Source organism: Protopterus annectens, chromosome 11.part0 (genome assembly GCF_019279795.1).
Source record: "Protopterus annectens isolate FY-2018-M chromosome 11.part0, PAN1.0, whole genome shotgun sequence".
NCBI lineage: Eukaryota > Metazoa > Chordata > Ceratodontiformes > Protopteridae > Protopterus > Protopterus annectens.
In genome coordinates this window covers 139,976,922-139,991,711 of record NC_056745.1, presented here as the reverse complement: position 1 = coordinate 139,991,711, position 14,790 = coordinate 139,976,922, and the positions used below count along the sequence as shown (strand labels likewise).

The 14,790-nt window shown below is 38.3% G+C and overlaps 1 protein-coding gene across 2 annotated transcripts in view; it reads right to left on the bottom strand.

Annotated features, from left to right (window-relative positions):
• HDHD5 (haloacid dehalogenase like hydrolase domain containing 5) overlaps positions 1–10,429 on the bottom strand; it is a 232,494-nt gene extending 222,065 nt beyond the window's left edge. Inside the window, exon 1 of one of the 2 annotated variants that reach the window (XM_044087527.1) lies at positions 10,198–10,429. In XM_044087527.1, the coding sequence (XP_043943462.1) occupies positions 10,198–10,284 (87 nt within the window). In that variant the 5' untranslated portion in view covers positions 10,285–10,429. Of the gene's footprint in view, positions 1–9,994; positions 10,157–10,197 lie in introns of those variants that run through there. The other variant, XM_044087528.1, reaches the window with a different exon arrangement.
• Positions 10,430–14,790: the final 4,361 nt, after the last annotated feature.

Genomic DNA, 14,790 nt, shown 5'->3' with positions numbered 1-14,790 from the left:
TTCCATAAGGGCCACCCATGGACCTCAAGGTAGCTTGGGATTCTGTCCCATCAGTGATGAATGGAAAAAAAAAGATTAACAACATCAGATAAAGAAGTTATGTCTTACCATAACGTTCCATCTGTGTTGTTCATCCTTTTTCATTCATCACTTCCCACCCTCCTACCCTCCTTCCCCCTTCAAAGGATCCTGGAGGATGCTTTGGGTCCAAATGGTGTCCTGGGGTATTTGCACTGAAGAGGCATCGGCTTTACTTCTCTTTCTCTAGGAAATTCGATCTGAGGTAACAGGGAGAAGGGCATTCTGGGTAGAAACTTAGCTCAAGAGTTTTTTGGCTGGAGTGAGTTTGGTAAAAAGGCAGACTCTGCTCCAAGGGCTCGTAACCGAACCCCATCCATGATGAATGAAAGATGATGAACAACACAGATGGAATGCTATGGTAAGACATAAGTAATCCAAGTCACTGAAAAAAAGAAGTTAGCATATATATAATAGTTTGGAAAATTCTGAGAATAGTTCAGTCTGCTGAAATCTGTATGTTTTAGGCAAAATCACTCATTAAATATTATTGATCTGTTTTAAATGATTCTTTTAATTATCAGATCAAATGTTAGTCAATACTATAGTAATACAGTAATGCTTTAAAGCAATGCCTCTGTATTGCGAAGTTCCAAGAATGCATGCATAACCTAGGTCAAAAATGCTACCACCCATTAGCTGTTCACTTATAGCACACAGACATGCCCACAGTTACAGCAAAAGTGCTCTACACAACAGCAATGTAAAAGTATGCAATATTCATTACAAAAGTGATGCCAACAATGTATAACTGTAAAGTACGTGAAACATATACCATCATACTACTAATGTGTAATCTAAATGCGGAGAGAACACTTACTAACAACTGAAATATATAACTCATGGGAATACTTATTAAAAACTGAAATAACATATCACTTCTATTATACTATGTCCAAAGACTCAAGGGAAAACAGAAATGAAAGCTGGAAATGTCACCATCTGGGCTATCTACATCTGTAAGAACAGATTCTGAACAGTCGTACTACATTGTAACATATTTGTATAAGCATGAATGTTAGGACGAGTCATACTCAAATACATTCTTACAAATTAACTACAAAAAGAGTAGCATTCACTATGCAAACAAACATACAGGAACAAACCAACACGTATTACCAAACCAGAAGGTGCAGTGCTCCAATAATGACTTAACACAAACTAGCCTTCACATCACAAAACAATCACTATAGTGATAATGTACCACCACAGTGATTGTGTGTGCGTGTGTGTAACAAGTCCATGGCGTTCTGCACAATTAGCTATATACTTTGCGTCAACAGATAATGCTACAGCAGACAAAGAAAAACAAAACAACATGACAAAAGTAATCTAAAACATATTATACATACACATAGTATTCATTACACACCATTGATAAACTGTGTAAGTGCAACTATACTATATGTCACTTCAGTGATTAGATAATATTTTGTGTAGTGTAATGTAATCATATAAACTCTCATACACCTATACAGCCAGTCATCAAGGCAATAGGTTAATAACACCTGAGAATACCACGGTCTCGGTTCTCTAAATATATTACTACATTTAACAAGTGGGACAACAATTTAATATGCTGCACTGTTTAATACAACTAGGAACCATAGCCGGGTATGGTATACTGTTATAATGGTATGGTATACTGTTACAATGGTATGGTATACTGTTACAATGGTATGGTATACTGTTAAAATGTGGATTAGTACTACCTTATCAAAAAACTTAGCAGGTGACTAACTCTGTTGGTAAAGTATGGAATCAACTACCACATGATCTTACTTCTCAGACTCTCCCACAATTTAAAACTAATCTAAAACTTTTTCTCACCAACCACTGGTTATGCTCTTGTACCAACCCTGACTAACTGTTATCCTTTACTGACAGTTACACTCTATAACCACTATATCCCTACCTATAAACCCTCTATATTCTACACTCTATAAACTAACCTATTTTTTTTACTTAAATACTAATGCTTATGAGTCCTGAGTACTATTTTCCATATTTGACTATTTAATTCAATTTTACATTTTTTTTATGTAAACTTTAACTGAATGTTGTAATATTGTATGTTGATCCCTTTTGTAGACTTATATTACTTTTAAATTTTTTTGTACTTTTTTTCTGGTGCTTTTCTCCCCGGGCCTCTACTGAAAATGGACATGTATCCAGTTGGACTAGCCCGGTCAAAAAATGTAAAATAAATAAAATAAACAATGGATCTGTGTCCACTGTATGTTGTATTAATATATATATATATATATATATATATATATATATATATATATATATATATATATATATATATATATATATATATATATATATATATATATATATATATAAAATCTGGCCAGGAGACCAGGAAAATTTGCCTAATATTTTCCTTTTCCAGTGGGGAATGGAGGAGCTAAAAAGTGCTGCAGCACAGCAATCTGTTGAGCATACTACTGAAACACCAAGTACCAACGCTTCAGTAACAGAAGTAACCAACAGTAGCTTAGAAAATACTAAATAATGAACGAAGAAGAGAGGATGAAAATTCAGCTGCTTCTTACAGCCAGATCGTTAAACGTTGTGAGAATGAAAATGAGGCGGTGGAGATCTCGTCAGTGTCCAGGTTACCATAGCAATGAGGATGAACAGTTAATATGATGTAAGGTGAGAAAGAAGATGGAACTGCAATGGCATTGTTAGATTGTGACAGTGATGCTAGTCCTGTTTTGAAAACTTGTCTTATGCACAAGTGGCAGGCACTAGCATACCTCTCAACCTCTTATTTATTTTATTGACATTTGTTAACCGGGTTAGTCCAACTGGGAAAAAGTTCCATTTTCAGTGGAGACCCGAGGAGAAAAGCTCCAGAAGGTACAATATTTAATTACAGTAAGCAAACAAGAACTATAAACAATAATAGCAAACAATGGAAAAAATAAACAACTACATGTGAAGATTATAACTGAAAGAAAAAATAAATTTAATTTTTTTTTTTTTCCCAGGACAAATTCTTTGTTACTGTACAAGTGAGGGAGAGTCAAGAGTGCGAGTAGGATTGACTGAGAATGATGCGAGTGTGTGGGGGGGAGAGCTATGTAGGGTCATAGCAGGGACAGGTTCTGGAGTGGAGTAAATGTGCCTTAAGTTATTTTTTAAATAGTGGAGTGTAGAGATAGAGCATATGTCTAGGGGAAGTTTATTCCAAGCTTGGGCCACAGAGTGTTTATAGAGTTGCTTACCTACCGACTTACTGGGGTGGTAGACATCGAGCAACTGCTAACTGGAGGTGCGGAGAGATCGAGAAGGGGTATAGATAGAGACTAGAAGAGATAAAGATGGACAGTAGGAAGGTTTAAAGAGCACAGAGTGTAGCATGTGAAATTGGTAGAGATGTAGTAGTTGTGGGAGTTCCAGCCATTGTTGAGACTTTAAGGCAATACAGTGGTGTGTGTTGTTTGGGGAGTTAGTGATGAATCTGGCTATTTTGTGGTAGGTTTGTTGGAGTTTGTTCAGGGTAGTTGTTTGAATATTTGTGAGAATTGGGGCGGCATAGAGGAGAGAGGGGAGGAGAAGAGCTTGTCCTAGGGTGAGTCTAGCCTCAGGAGTGAGGAGTTTTTTGTTCCTGTATAAGAGACCTAGTTTCTGATGGGTTTTCTTTATGTATTGCTGTATGTGTTGATTAAAATTTTAGTTCATCGTCAATGATGACCCCTAAGAGTTTAGTGTAGGTGTCAGATTGGATGGCTGCGTTGTTACAAGACTTAATGACAAAGGAGGATCTATGATGAGCAAGAGAATGGGACAGGAATAGTAAGAGTTTGTTTTTTTTTGGGATTGAGGATTAGAATGGTTTTTGAAAGCCATTGTTCAGTGGAGAGTAAAGCTCTTTGGGTTAGAGAGTGTAGGTCAGAGATATTGTTGGCTGTAGAAATAATAGCGTATTGTATGAGAGATGACCGATTGCAATAGGTGAAGAGGTCATTGGTAAAGATGTTGAATAAACGGGGGCCTAAGACAGAACCTTGTGGAACACCAGTAGAGATAGGCAGGAAAGGAGAAGAGGAGGAGAGCCATTTGACAGATAGCGAACCAGCTGAGGATGGAGGAGGATAGGTGAAAGTTGGCAAGTTTAGATAGAAGTAAAGGATGAGATACTGTATCAAAATCTTTGGAGAGGTCTAGAAAGAGACAGCAGGCAAGTTTATTATTGTCCAAGGATTCTGCAATGGTGTGAGTGAAGGAGAGTAGAGCAGTAGTTGTGCTGTGATAGGGGTGAAAACATGTTGGGTAGGGGTGAGTAGGTTGTGATTGAGTAGGTGATTGAGAAGCTGTGTGTGGATATATTTTTCTAGTATCTTAGATAGAGGGGACAGAATGGCAATAGGTCGATAGTTGGAAGGGTCAGTGGAGTTGCCTCCTTTATGGAGAGGGGTAGTGTAGAAAGATTTCCATAGGGTAGGAACAGTAGAGTCTAGCATATATCTATTTATTAATATAGACACTGGGTAGGCAATAGAGTCAGCTGCAAGTTTGAGGAAGGTAGGAGGTAATTTGTCAGTAGAGGGAGAGCAGGGTTTGAGTTTGAGCAGTAGAAATTTGATGTAAGAAGTGGGAACTGGCTTGAAGGAAAAATTAGTAGTACTGCGGGTGGGTGAAGGGTCTGGTAAAAAGGAGGAGTTAGGTTGAGAGGGTAGGAGATTTTGGATGGAGGAAATAAAGTGGGAATTAAAGAGGGCAGCTGTTTCTTCAGGAGTTGTGTTTGGGTAGGGGGATGGGTTAGAGGGAGAGCCTGGGTAAAGGATGCTGTCAAGTGTTGACCAGAATTTCCGGGGGTTAGATCTATGTTTACGCTGGCCTGAGCTATAAAATGATTTTTTTGTCTATTATTGTCTGTTTTTGGCAAGATTACATAGTTATCTGTATTTGAGAATTTGATCCAGGCTTTCCAGACACTGTCTCTTTGTTTCATGATGGACTTTAGAAAGCCAGGGGGCATGATTAGATTTCACTCTGATCTTCCTGGATGGAGCTAGGGAGTCTAGAGTATTCAGGAAAATGTTATTAAAAGTGTCAATGGCATCATTGAGAGGGAGTTACTTAAGGATGGACCAGTCAATGTTATGTAGAATCGAGTTAAACTGAGAAGAATTAAATGTGGATAGTTTCCAACAATCTTTAAAAAGGTGGGCTTTAGGAGTATGTGGGTCATATCTCATGATGGAGGTAGGGAGATGGTCACTGAGGGAGTCTGGCAGAGTTTTGGGCTGATGGTAGAGTTGAGGGGAATTGGTAAGAATCCAGTTTATTGTGGAGCAGGAGGTAGAGTTTTTCTGGAAACGAGTGGGGGTAGAAATGAGTTGCTGGAAACCATGAAGGTGAATACTAAGTAAGGGAGAGTCAGTCGAAAGTTTTGACCAGTCTATATTGACATCACCAAGGATGAGTGTTTCATAAGGTATGTTGACAGAGAACCAGGATAATATGTTTTCTAGAATGGGTACATTGTTGCCAGGAGGAAAACAAATGGAAGCGATAGCAAGTTTTTTTGTGTGGATTCAGATAAAAGTTTAGAATGAGGAGTTCAGAATGGAAGTTAGGAAGAGGTGTGGGGTATGGTGAATGGTTAAGGCTGTTAGAGTAGAGGATGGCTACACCACCTCCTTTCTTTGAAGTTCTATCAGAGCAGTAGATGTTGTAGCCAGGAGGGAGTATTTCACTGTTAGAAGTATGTGGCTTGAGCCACGTTTCTAATAGGGATATGATGTGAGGGGTGTTGTAAGCTATCCAAGAATGCAGTTCAGTAATTTTATTTGCTAGTCTTTGGATATTTAGTGAATAAAAGGTTAGGTGTTTGCGTGGGATTGAGTTGTTGGACTGAGGTTGTATAACTGGTAGGCTGTTGGAAGAGGGTTGTAAGGAGGAGGTGGTTAAGGTAAGGTAGATAAGGGGGGAAGGAGAGGAGAGGTCTACTGGGGCCTGGGTTGGTGTGGATGTCCCCTGAGGAGAGTAGTTGTTTGTAGATAAGAGCACTTGATGTGAAAAGTTGATAGTATTTGGGCAATCTAGATTTAGTCCTATTAGAAGGTTTGAGAATTTGTAATATGTGTCTTTTGTACAGAGTTGAGGTAGAAGAGTTAAATAGGTCTGGAGAGATGGTAAAAGAAGAAGAAGTAGGAAAGTTGTAGTGCGAGTGAGAGGTAGGGGAACATAGAAATGGATATGTGAGGTAGTAGTGATAAGAGGAAACAACAGAGAGCATAGTGAGTACTGTTGCAGATATAAGTAGATGCAGCATGATGAGTAGTTTGGTTAAGGAGGGGAACAGGGTAAGTGTAAGAAAGTATATAAAATAGGAGAATATTCTAAGTGTAATTTGATGTTGGATTGTGGGAGTGGTAATAAACAGGAAGTGGAATTGTATTGGATGGCTGGGCAGGAAGGGGAGGGATGGTTAAGTATAAAGGAAACTGTACAGGGGTGGGTAGGAATGGGGGAAGGTTAGGAGAGTGGAGTGAGCCCGTAGGGCAAACGGAGCAGAAAGAGCCAAGCAGATGGAAGAGCGAGCCAGCAAGGAACAATCAATAAGATGAATAGCAAGCACCAGGTAAGAAAGGCACAAGGGTGAGCCACTAATTTGCTAAGTGAGACTAGGAGGAAGGCAGGGAAGATGATAGAGGTAGGGTAAGGGCAATAGGGCTAAACTAGTACAGACAAATATTAAGTAGCTTATTAGACTAGAGAGTGAAATTCAAAAATAGGTATATGCTGCCATCTAGTGGATAGATCAGAAATTGCAGTAGAGGGGCACAAGGACTTAGTGGGGTGGTGATGGACTGGAAAGAGCAGGTTGAGTGGGGTATGCAGTAGGCTGTTAGCGTGCACAGGCAGGAGTACAATACAGCTATAGGGAGTGCAAACAGCTTACAAAAAGGTACATACACTTTGTTTTAGTATTTCTTATATGTTCTCATTTTAAGCTTGGGGAACCAGTAAAGCACAGGGAGATAATTACACGTTCCCTTAGATAGTGTTTTCAGCAGACAGGAACCCAGGGTACACACAGCAGGGCAAAACTTTGTTTTAGTACTTCTTATATGTTCTCAGTTTAAGCTTGGGGAACCAGTAAAGCACAGGGAGATAATTACACGTTTCCTTAAACAGTGTTTTCAGCAGACAGGAACCCAGGGTACATGCAGCAGGGCAAACTACGAGTGGAGCCAGCAGCCTTTGCAGTATAGGATATGAGGGGACAGAGAGATATTTAAAAATGGCACCACAAGAGTAGTCGTAACCATATAGATTTAGGGGGTGGGGAGAAGATAAGGGGAGGGGGAAAGGGCGAGGCAGGAAGTAAAGGGTTGTGTAGGTAACTAATGGAAGAAATCCGGACAAAGTCTAAAATAATGGGGGGACAAAGGCCCCAAAATAGGGACAGATTTTAAATATTGTTCTTATAAACTTAGAAAGCTGATACAATGGCAGGATTTGTGTTAGCATGCATTTTCTGAAGAAAAACCCAGACTCAAATATATGTCATTGTTTGTTCATTATTTAGTGACTTCGAATCCTTCGTGTTTTGCCAGAAAACCACATTTTATGAGGAATAGACCAAATATTTGAGGCAAAAATCTGGACATTCTGCGAAAATCTGCACAGCTGAGAGGTATGGGCACTAATGGAGTGTCGAGGATGAATATAATTACAGAGGAAAGACTGTCAAGAAGACCTATAGTACAGATTACTAAAAAGATGGGCAAGTCATTAATAGGTAATTCAATTTGGGGCAAATCGGTTAACTCATTGGGATTTACAAAAAACATTAGGATTCTGGTCCATGTAAGAAAATAGCTTTTCGGTGAAATTATACCTCAATTTTCTTCATTAGCTGAATGATTTTTACTAATATGCGATAAAAAAAGCATTTTGTACTCCATTGTCAGACTATTTCATAGCTTGACTGAACAGAATTCAGAGCAAAATACTAAACATACAGTTTTGAACTACTGAGATTGTACTTGAAGTAAAGTATTTAATGATTGTTCACTGAGGAATGGAGCTTGTGATGTATGTGTGAGTTCAATTATGCAAGCTGGAAATTTTGTTCATTTACTTAGCATGACTGTTGTCATTGGAAAAGGTGGTTAATGAAGTACATAAGAGCACCCTAAAACAGTTTTTACAGAACATGGGGAAAGGGGAAAATAACTGAGCAAGAGCAAAGTGAGCTAAATATAGACCCGATGCAAGAAAAAAATGAGACACAAACTGGAGGTAGATAAAGGAAAAGAAATATTACAATACAATTAGACTATAACTTTTTAGCTTGTTATTGTCATGTTGGATAGAACTCTTCCGATTGTCACTTCATAAGCTATACACCCTAAACTTGGTGGGAACTTTCTCAGTAACTATGCTTTGGAGAATGTTACTTTGATTCAGAATTTTGATCATGCAGGAAATGAACAAACAGGACTCATTTAACAAAAGCATTAAAGGGGAGGCTGTCAGGACAGACAGTGATACCTGAATGTTTCCCAGTGTTACCTCATTCTAGAACACCATACCCCTTGAACACAATCAATGCTGCAATACTGTTCATGTATTCTTTTATTTCTGTTTGGAGTGTTCAGTAGACATTACAGACAGAAAGTAGTAAAGAAGAATCTTCACTGTATGTGGATTAAAACAGTGACAGCCCTCTGCTCATAGTCAGTAAGCCAAAGTGTATAACTTTCACCCATTAATCCTTTGCAATTGCTAAATGATCTTAAAATCAGAGTAAGATACAATTATCTTTTGTCAGTGGTAGCAGTAGTATGGACAGACGGCTGATAGGCAGGTGTTAATGTCAGCTATATATTCCAAATGTGTTCAAAAATTTTATTCTACATTTTCTTCTGTAAGAGTATATTTGTGAATTTAATTTCCAAAATGTGTTGTGTAATTTCTTCAAGCAAGAAATCTTATTATTCAGTTTCAAATGTTTGTGGTTGGTTATTAATAACAGTACAATTATACAAAACTAGTGAATTGGTTGAGGTTGGCCTTTTGAAGACATGCTGCTCAGCCTCATGTACTGTAATTTAATAGTCTGACTGCTTTGTTTTAGAGTGTACTGTATATGTGCCCTTGTAGTGTCAGATTGGTGTGTTTAGTGGCAGCATGCTACTGTAAAGCAAGAAAAAGCAGCAACACTAAAAAGGTATTATTCCTTCCTGGAAATTGCCTGTGTGCATGTGCAGATGAGACTGCAACACTCGTTTACTGGTAAAGTATCACTGAAAGGCACTGCACTAAGAGTGAAGTGTACAAAATCTCTGATGATTTTTTCCCATGGTTTTGAATATGAGCCAGGTAAAACTTTTTTATATTTTGCCAGTATCTCTCGGACTGGATTCTACTGGTAGCTTAGCTGCAAAACTTTAGCTGTTGCACTTTCTGACCTTATTCTGATAGACTGCATAACCGTATTATATGCGACACACCGAATTATTATTTACAATGCAATAAAGCAGTCTGCCATTCGACAGTAATTAAAAAGCCATGTTTCACACCCGAGCCTTGCATTGTTTAAAAAAAGCACTTCGTTCACTATATCACAACAGAATACTAGCCTATTGACCCAAGGGGTGTTTTTTAAGCCTATGTCATGCTTCCCATATAATACGTACGCAAGCATGTCTCAAAATGAAAAACAAACATTATACAAGGCACATATTTTATGAAATACCGAATCATTAACATGCAAGATAAACACACACACTAAAGGCCACAATGGGAGTTAAAAACTTAAAATGAAGTCAATAACCTAAATATAGTTCAAAGCTGGCAGAAGTGTTTCTATAAGTTAACACATCTCTCCGCAGCTGTCATCACCACAGCACTACACTACTACCTTATTTTTCTACCTTTTACCCTCATCTACCATGCAGCAATATTCCTGCACCACAGCAGGCTGGTTCTTTAGTTATGCTATTTAATAACGAATATTGGGGAGGGGGCACTTCTGCATTTATCAAGTCGGTGCTCCAAACAATTCGGAAAATATGGGAAGAGCGATGGCTTCTCGGAGGCGGGACAAGCCCCATTCCTCTAGACGCATACCCGGAACTATTTTACCTGATTACTACGTGCTATTCCACGGCGATAGACACCAACAGCTGTTTGGAGAAGACGACCACTTTTGCGAAACATCTCTATAATCATGGGCGTAGCTTCTACAACATGTGCAGAATGTTTCCTCAGGATACGTTTTCTAGTTCATTCCTTTCTGTAATTATTTTAATTAACGTTACCAATTAATTCTGCACCGCATACCCAAGCCACGCCCTAGAAACCACTGCTTCGGGAAAGGAGAATAAAGGGGTGGGGCCAGATGTAAGGATTTAACCATTCTGTATGCGCAGTAGGTAGGGGTGTATTGATTAGGTTTTGTATCCTTTTTATAAATTGCAGTAGTTGGGATATTAACAGATTGCACTTATGTTACTAGAGTAGGAGTTAAGTTTCTTCAGGCAATTTTCAGCTGTTCATTTCGCTGTTCCTCGATCTCCACGTTCCCCAAACCAATTTGCACCTCCTACTCCAAAGTTCTGGATCTGAGAGGAGTTTATGTAAAACCTCGTTGCTCGTAATCCATGTTCTACAGCATAGGTCTTTTTGTGTGTGTTGTCATTAGGGAACAACAGCAAGCATTCATAAGTTTAGGTTGCTCTTGACAAAGTTGTGTGGGTTAATGCAAGAAAGTTACATATATTACTTGAAAATATTTTTGAATAGATTGCAAGTTGTCCTCTCGAGCATTACCGCTATTTTGGTGTTAGATGCAACCATATCTCTCAAATGAACAGAAGGCGGGATACTTTAAAATATTAATACTATAAACGTGAGATGTTGACGGGATAAGATAACGTGAATTACTACATATTTCCTGAAGTAAAAAAAAAACTGTATAGCTCTAATTATTGTAATTATTTATTTAATGTAATTCACCATCTCTTCTTCAAAAGTCACCAGTTTTAGGAAGGATTAAGAGGGGGGGACAGAGCTATTGAGTCAAAATCAGGAAGTCCGTAAGAATCAGGGATAATTGAGTGGTACAGATGTGACCACTGAAGGCAGAAATAGTTCACTTTCCTGACCTGTTTAAATTTCGCAAAGCTATTTTTCATATAAGGCACTGTTTTTGAAACAGCTTTACGAGACTGAAATCATGTAACAGCTCTCAAACAGTAGCTTTTTGGCACCTTGTCCATTTTTGTCTGCTCTCTTTGTAATGGACTGCTCTAAATGCGTTCTCTGAAGCTGTAAAACCTCGACTGATCCTAAGAGAGCGTCTCTCAACCATTCATTCAGCTGTACTAATTAATCACCTTCTGATTAACCTCAAAATAACTATCCTTATGTATGTTATTTACTACCCCTCAATAGCTCCCTCATCTACCTGTTATTAAAACCACTAACAGTAGCATCATTCCCCTCGTTTCTGAATATAAATACCTAGGGCTTAACTATGATCCTTCTCTAACTTTTTAACATCACATAGACATAAAATAACAGAGTACTAACTTATACTCTGCTATAGAATCTAAATCAAGGAGTAAATAGGTTAGACAGACAACCATCCAGTAAAAACTGCAAAAAAAAAAAAAAAAAAGGTTTAGCCAAGGTAGAGGCTTCACTGTGTCAAACTTTAAACTCCATGTATTAGAGGCCCATGAGCTATATCCAAATACCTCCTTAAGGACATACTATTTATTTATTTGCATTTGTTTACCAGGATGGTCTAGCTGAGCTAGAAGTGCCCATTTTCAGTGGAGTCCCAGGGAGAAAAGCTCCACATATAAGACATTTCACATACAATACAGAATTTACATTAATAAAGACATTTAGTACATATTATTGGCAGTGTGTACAATTGGTGAAAAAAACAGTACATAAGTAATCCTTCTCAAATCAAAGATATTATACAAGCAATACAGAGTATATATTGGAGAACATTCCATATGAGTAGTTTCCAGCTAGCAAAATGTATGTAGGACACTTCATGCAGTGGGTGCAAAGCAGATATAGGAATTAATTAGAGACTAGGTACTTAAACTTTTCACATGTTTAGGAGGTGTAATAGGTGAGCGATAGGCTATGAGTCCTGTTGCAGGAATCAGCAAAGTCGGTGGATATAGTTGTGGATATAAGTGGTGGTATGATATTAAGTTAGGTTGCGAGAGTACCTGAATGTCTCACCTGGTTCAATGGTAGGTCTATAAGGGTTAGGAAGAGAAGGCAGTAGACAGGAGAGATCAGTGGTAGGACAATTATAGCAATAACCCACGCCTGGGTGTGGGTAATGCTAAATTTACCCACGGTTGGTGTGGTTTGGTCCCGAGGCCGAGGACCAAACAAAGCCAACCGTGGGTAAAGTTAGCATTACCCACACCCAGAAGTGGTTATTGCTATTATATGACATTATTTAAGAAAAGAAACTATTACTTTTCTTAAATAATGGCATAGTATAATGCCTGTTTACTGCCCTTCCGCAGATGTCTGGCGTCCGCGGCAGTTCTGATGTACTGCGCGCCTGCGCAGTACATCAGAGTTGAGCAAAAGCAACGGAGAAAGCAAGATCTCCGTTGCTTTTAGTGTCTCGCTATGTTAAATGAGTTTAACATAGCGAGACAGTTAAAATAAGCAACGGACATCTCCGTTGCTTATTTTAAACTGTCTCGCTATGTTAAACTCATTTAACATAGCGAGACATAAAAGCAACGGAGATCTTGCTTTCTCCGTTGCTTTTTTTAAAACACTGTCTCGCTATGTTAAATGGGTTTAACATAGAGAGACAGCTTTAAAATAAGCAACGGAGATCTCCGTTGCTTATTTTAAAGCTGTCTCGCTATGTTAAACCCCTTTAACATAGCGAGACAGTTTTAAAACGAAGTTATACTAATGGAAAAAAGTCCGGGCGACCGGACCTTTTTCCATTAGTGTAACTCGATTTACAACGGACACGCTGGCCAATCAGCGTGCACGTTTTGGGGGGGTCATGGTATAATACTAGTGTTTTAGCTAGATGGCTTCTGAATGCTCATGACATTTTGCTTTTTAAGTCGTTATGGAGACATTCAAACCAATAAAGCCAAACCCTACTAGCTATAGACGTATGTGTTTTTTGCATTTACTCTCACTTTCAAACCACTTTTCCCTTAACATAAAGTGATCTTCTCCCTAAATTGGAATGTGGTCCGATTACCATTTGCTCAGCAAAAAATTCTCAAAAGGCTTAAGATCACATAAAATAAAATTTACAGATTTGCCTTCCTTGCCAATAGCAGATCTCACCATTGTACTCTTCTACAGTGACTAAAATGGCGTCTTGTCACTGAAAGGTCAACTTATCTCCTAGGTACTCATATTCACAACATACTACACAGTGGCTATTGTTTACTTTTGAAACAGAAACTACCCATCCAAGAACAAGGTTACTCCCTAAGAAGTACCCAGGAGAAAGTTATCACATTAAGCATACCTCCATATAAAACATCTGCTGGAGAATGTGCCTTTTCCCAACTATGGCACGCTTTATGGATCCTATCTGAATAAAGGGGCCTGGAAATTCTCACTGTGTTCAAAAAGGCCTTTACTGAACACTTGCACAAAGAAAATTAGTGTAAGTATTTAGGGACAATGGTTAACCTTGCCATTTGCTGTCAAACAGCATACCACCTTCAACAGGACAGTCACCATTAAATGTTGAATGTTTCCCGAAATGCTGAAATTCAAAATGGGCTTTATGTATGTACTGTAAATATTATAAAAATCTTTCATTTTACTGTTAACTTTATCTCTACAACATTTCTCTATACATAAGACTCTCTAACAAGCATTCAAAATCTGACACAAGCATAAGTTTGTTCCAATACCCATTAAAAACATTTAATTTTGCATTTGTTCTTATGTATTGTATGCTTCTTGATTACTCACGTTGTTTGCTTTTGTTTCTATACTTTCAGGTTGTGTCTGAAAAGGATCTTTGGACCAGCCTAGCTACCAAGTTACCAAATAGTAAATAAAGTAAAAATAATAACAGACTTAAAAATATTGTTTTTACTCTGCCTCAGTCCTTTACTCCTTCTGACTCACATCCACCATAAAGCACTCTAAAGGAGCAAAATATAACAAGTAGTGTTTACCTACAGTTTTCATCATTTACGTAATTTTCGTCTATGTCATGACACTTGTAAGTTTCATGGCTACTGTTGATGCCTAGTGGTGTTGAGCAATATCTTCCTTTCTGTACTCTGAGTTAGAGTTTTTCTCCATATATGAGTTACTGTCAGTAGCCTCTGTTCATTCTGGCTCTTCTGAGTAGTACTCAGATTTTGTGTTTTTGTCACTATCTCATAATTTCAGACAATATTTGAGATTGTGTGTGCGTGCATGCGTGTGTGCATGTGTGTGTGTGTGTGTGTGTGTGTGTGTGTGTCTACACAGTTGGCTCAGGCATCCATCATACCATCGCTTTATGCACGATCACTGCAGGGGAAGGAAATATCCTGAGCTGCAGTAATCTTACAGTTAAAAACGTTAAGTAACTGGATGCAGAGGACTTTTCCACCACACAAAAGAAAGATAGGTTTATATGAATGTTTGAACTAGAGTTTAGAAACTATGCTTTCATTGAAACTGGATCCGGGCATTTATTTTATTTTATGT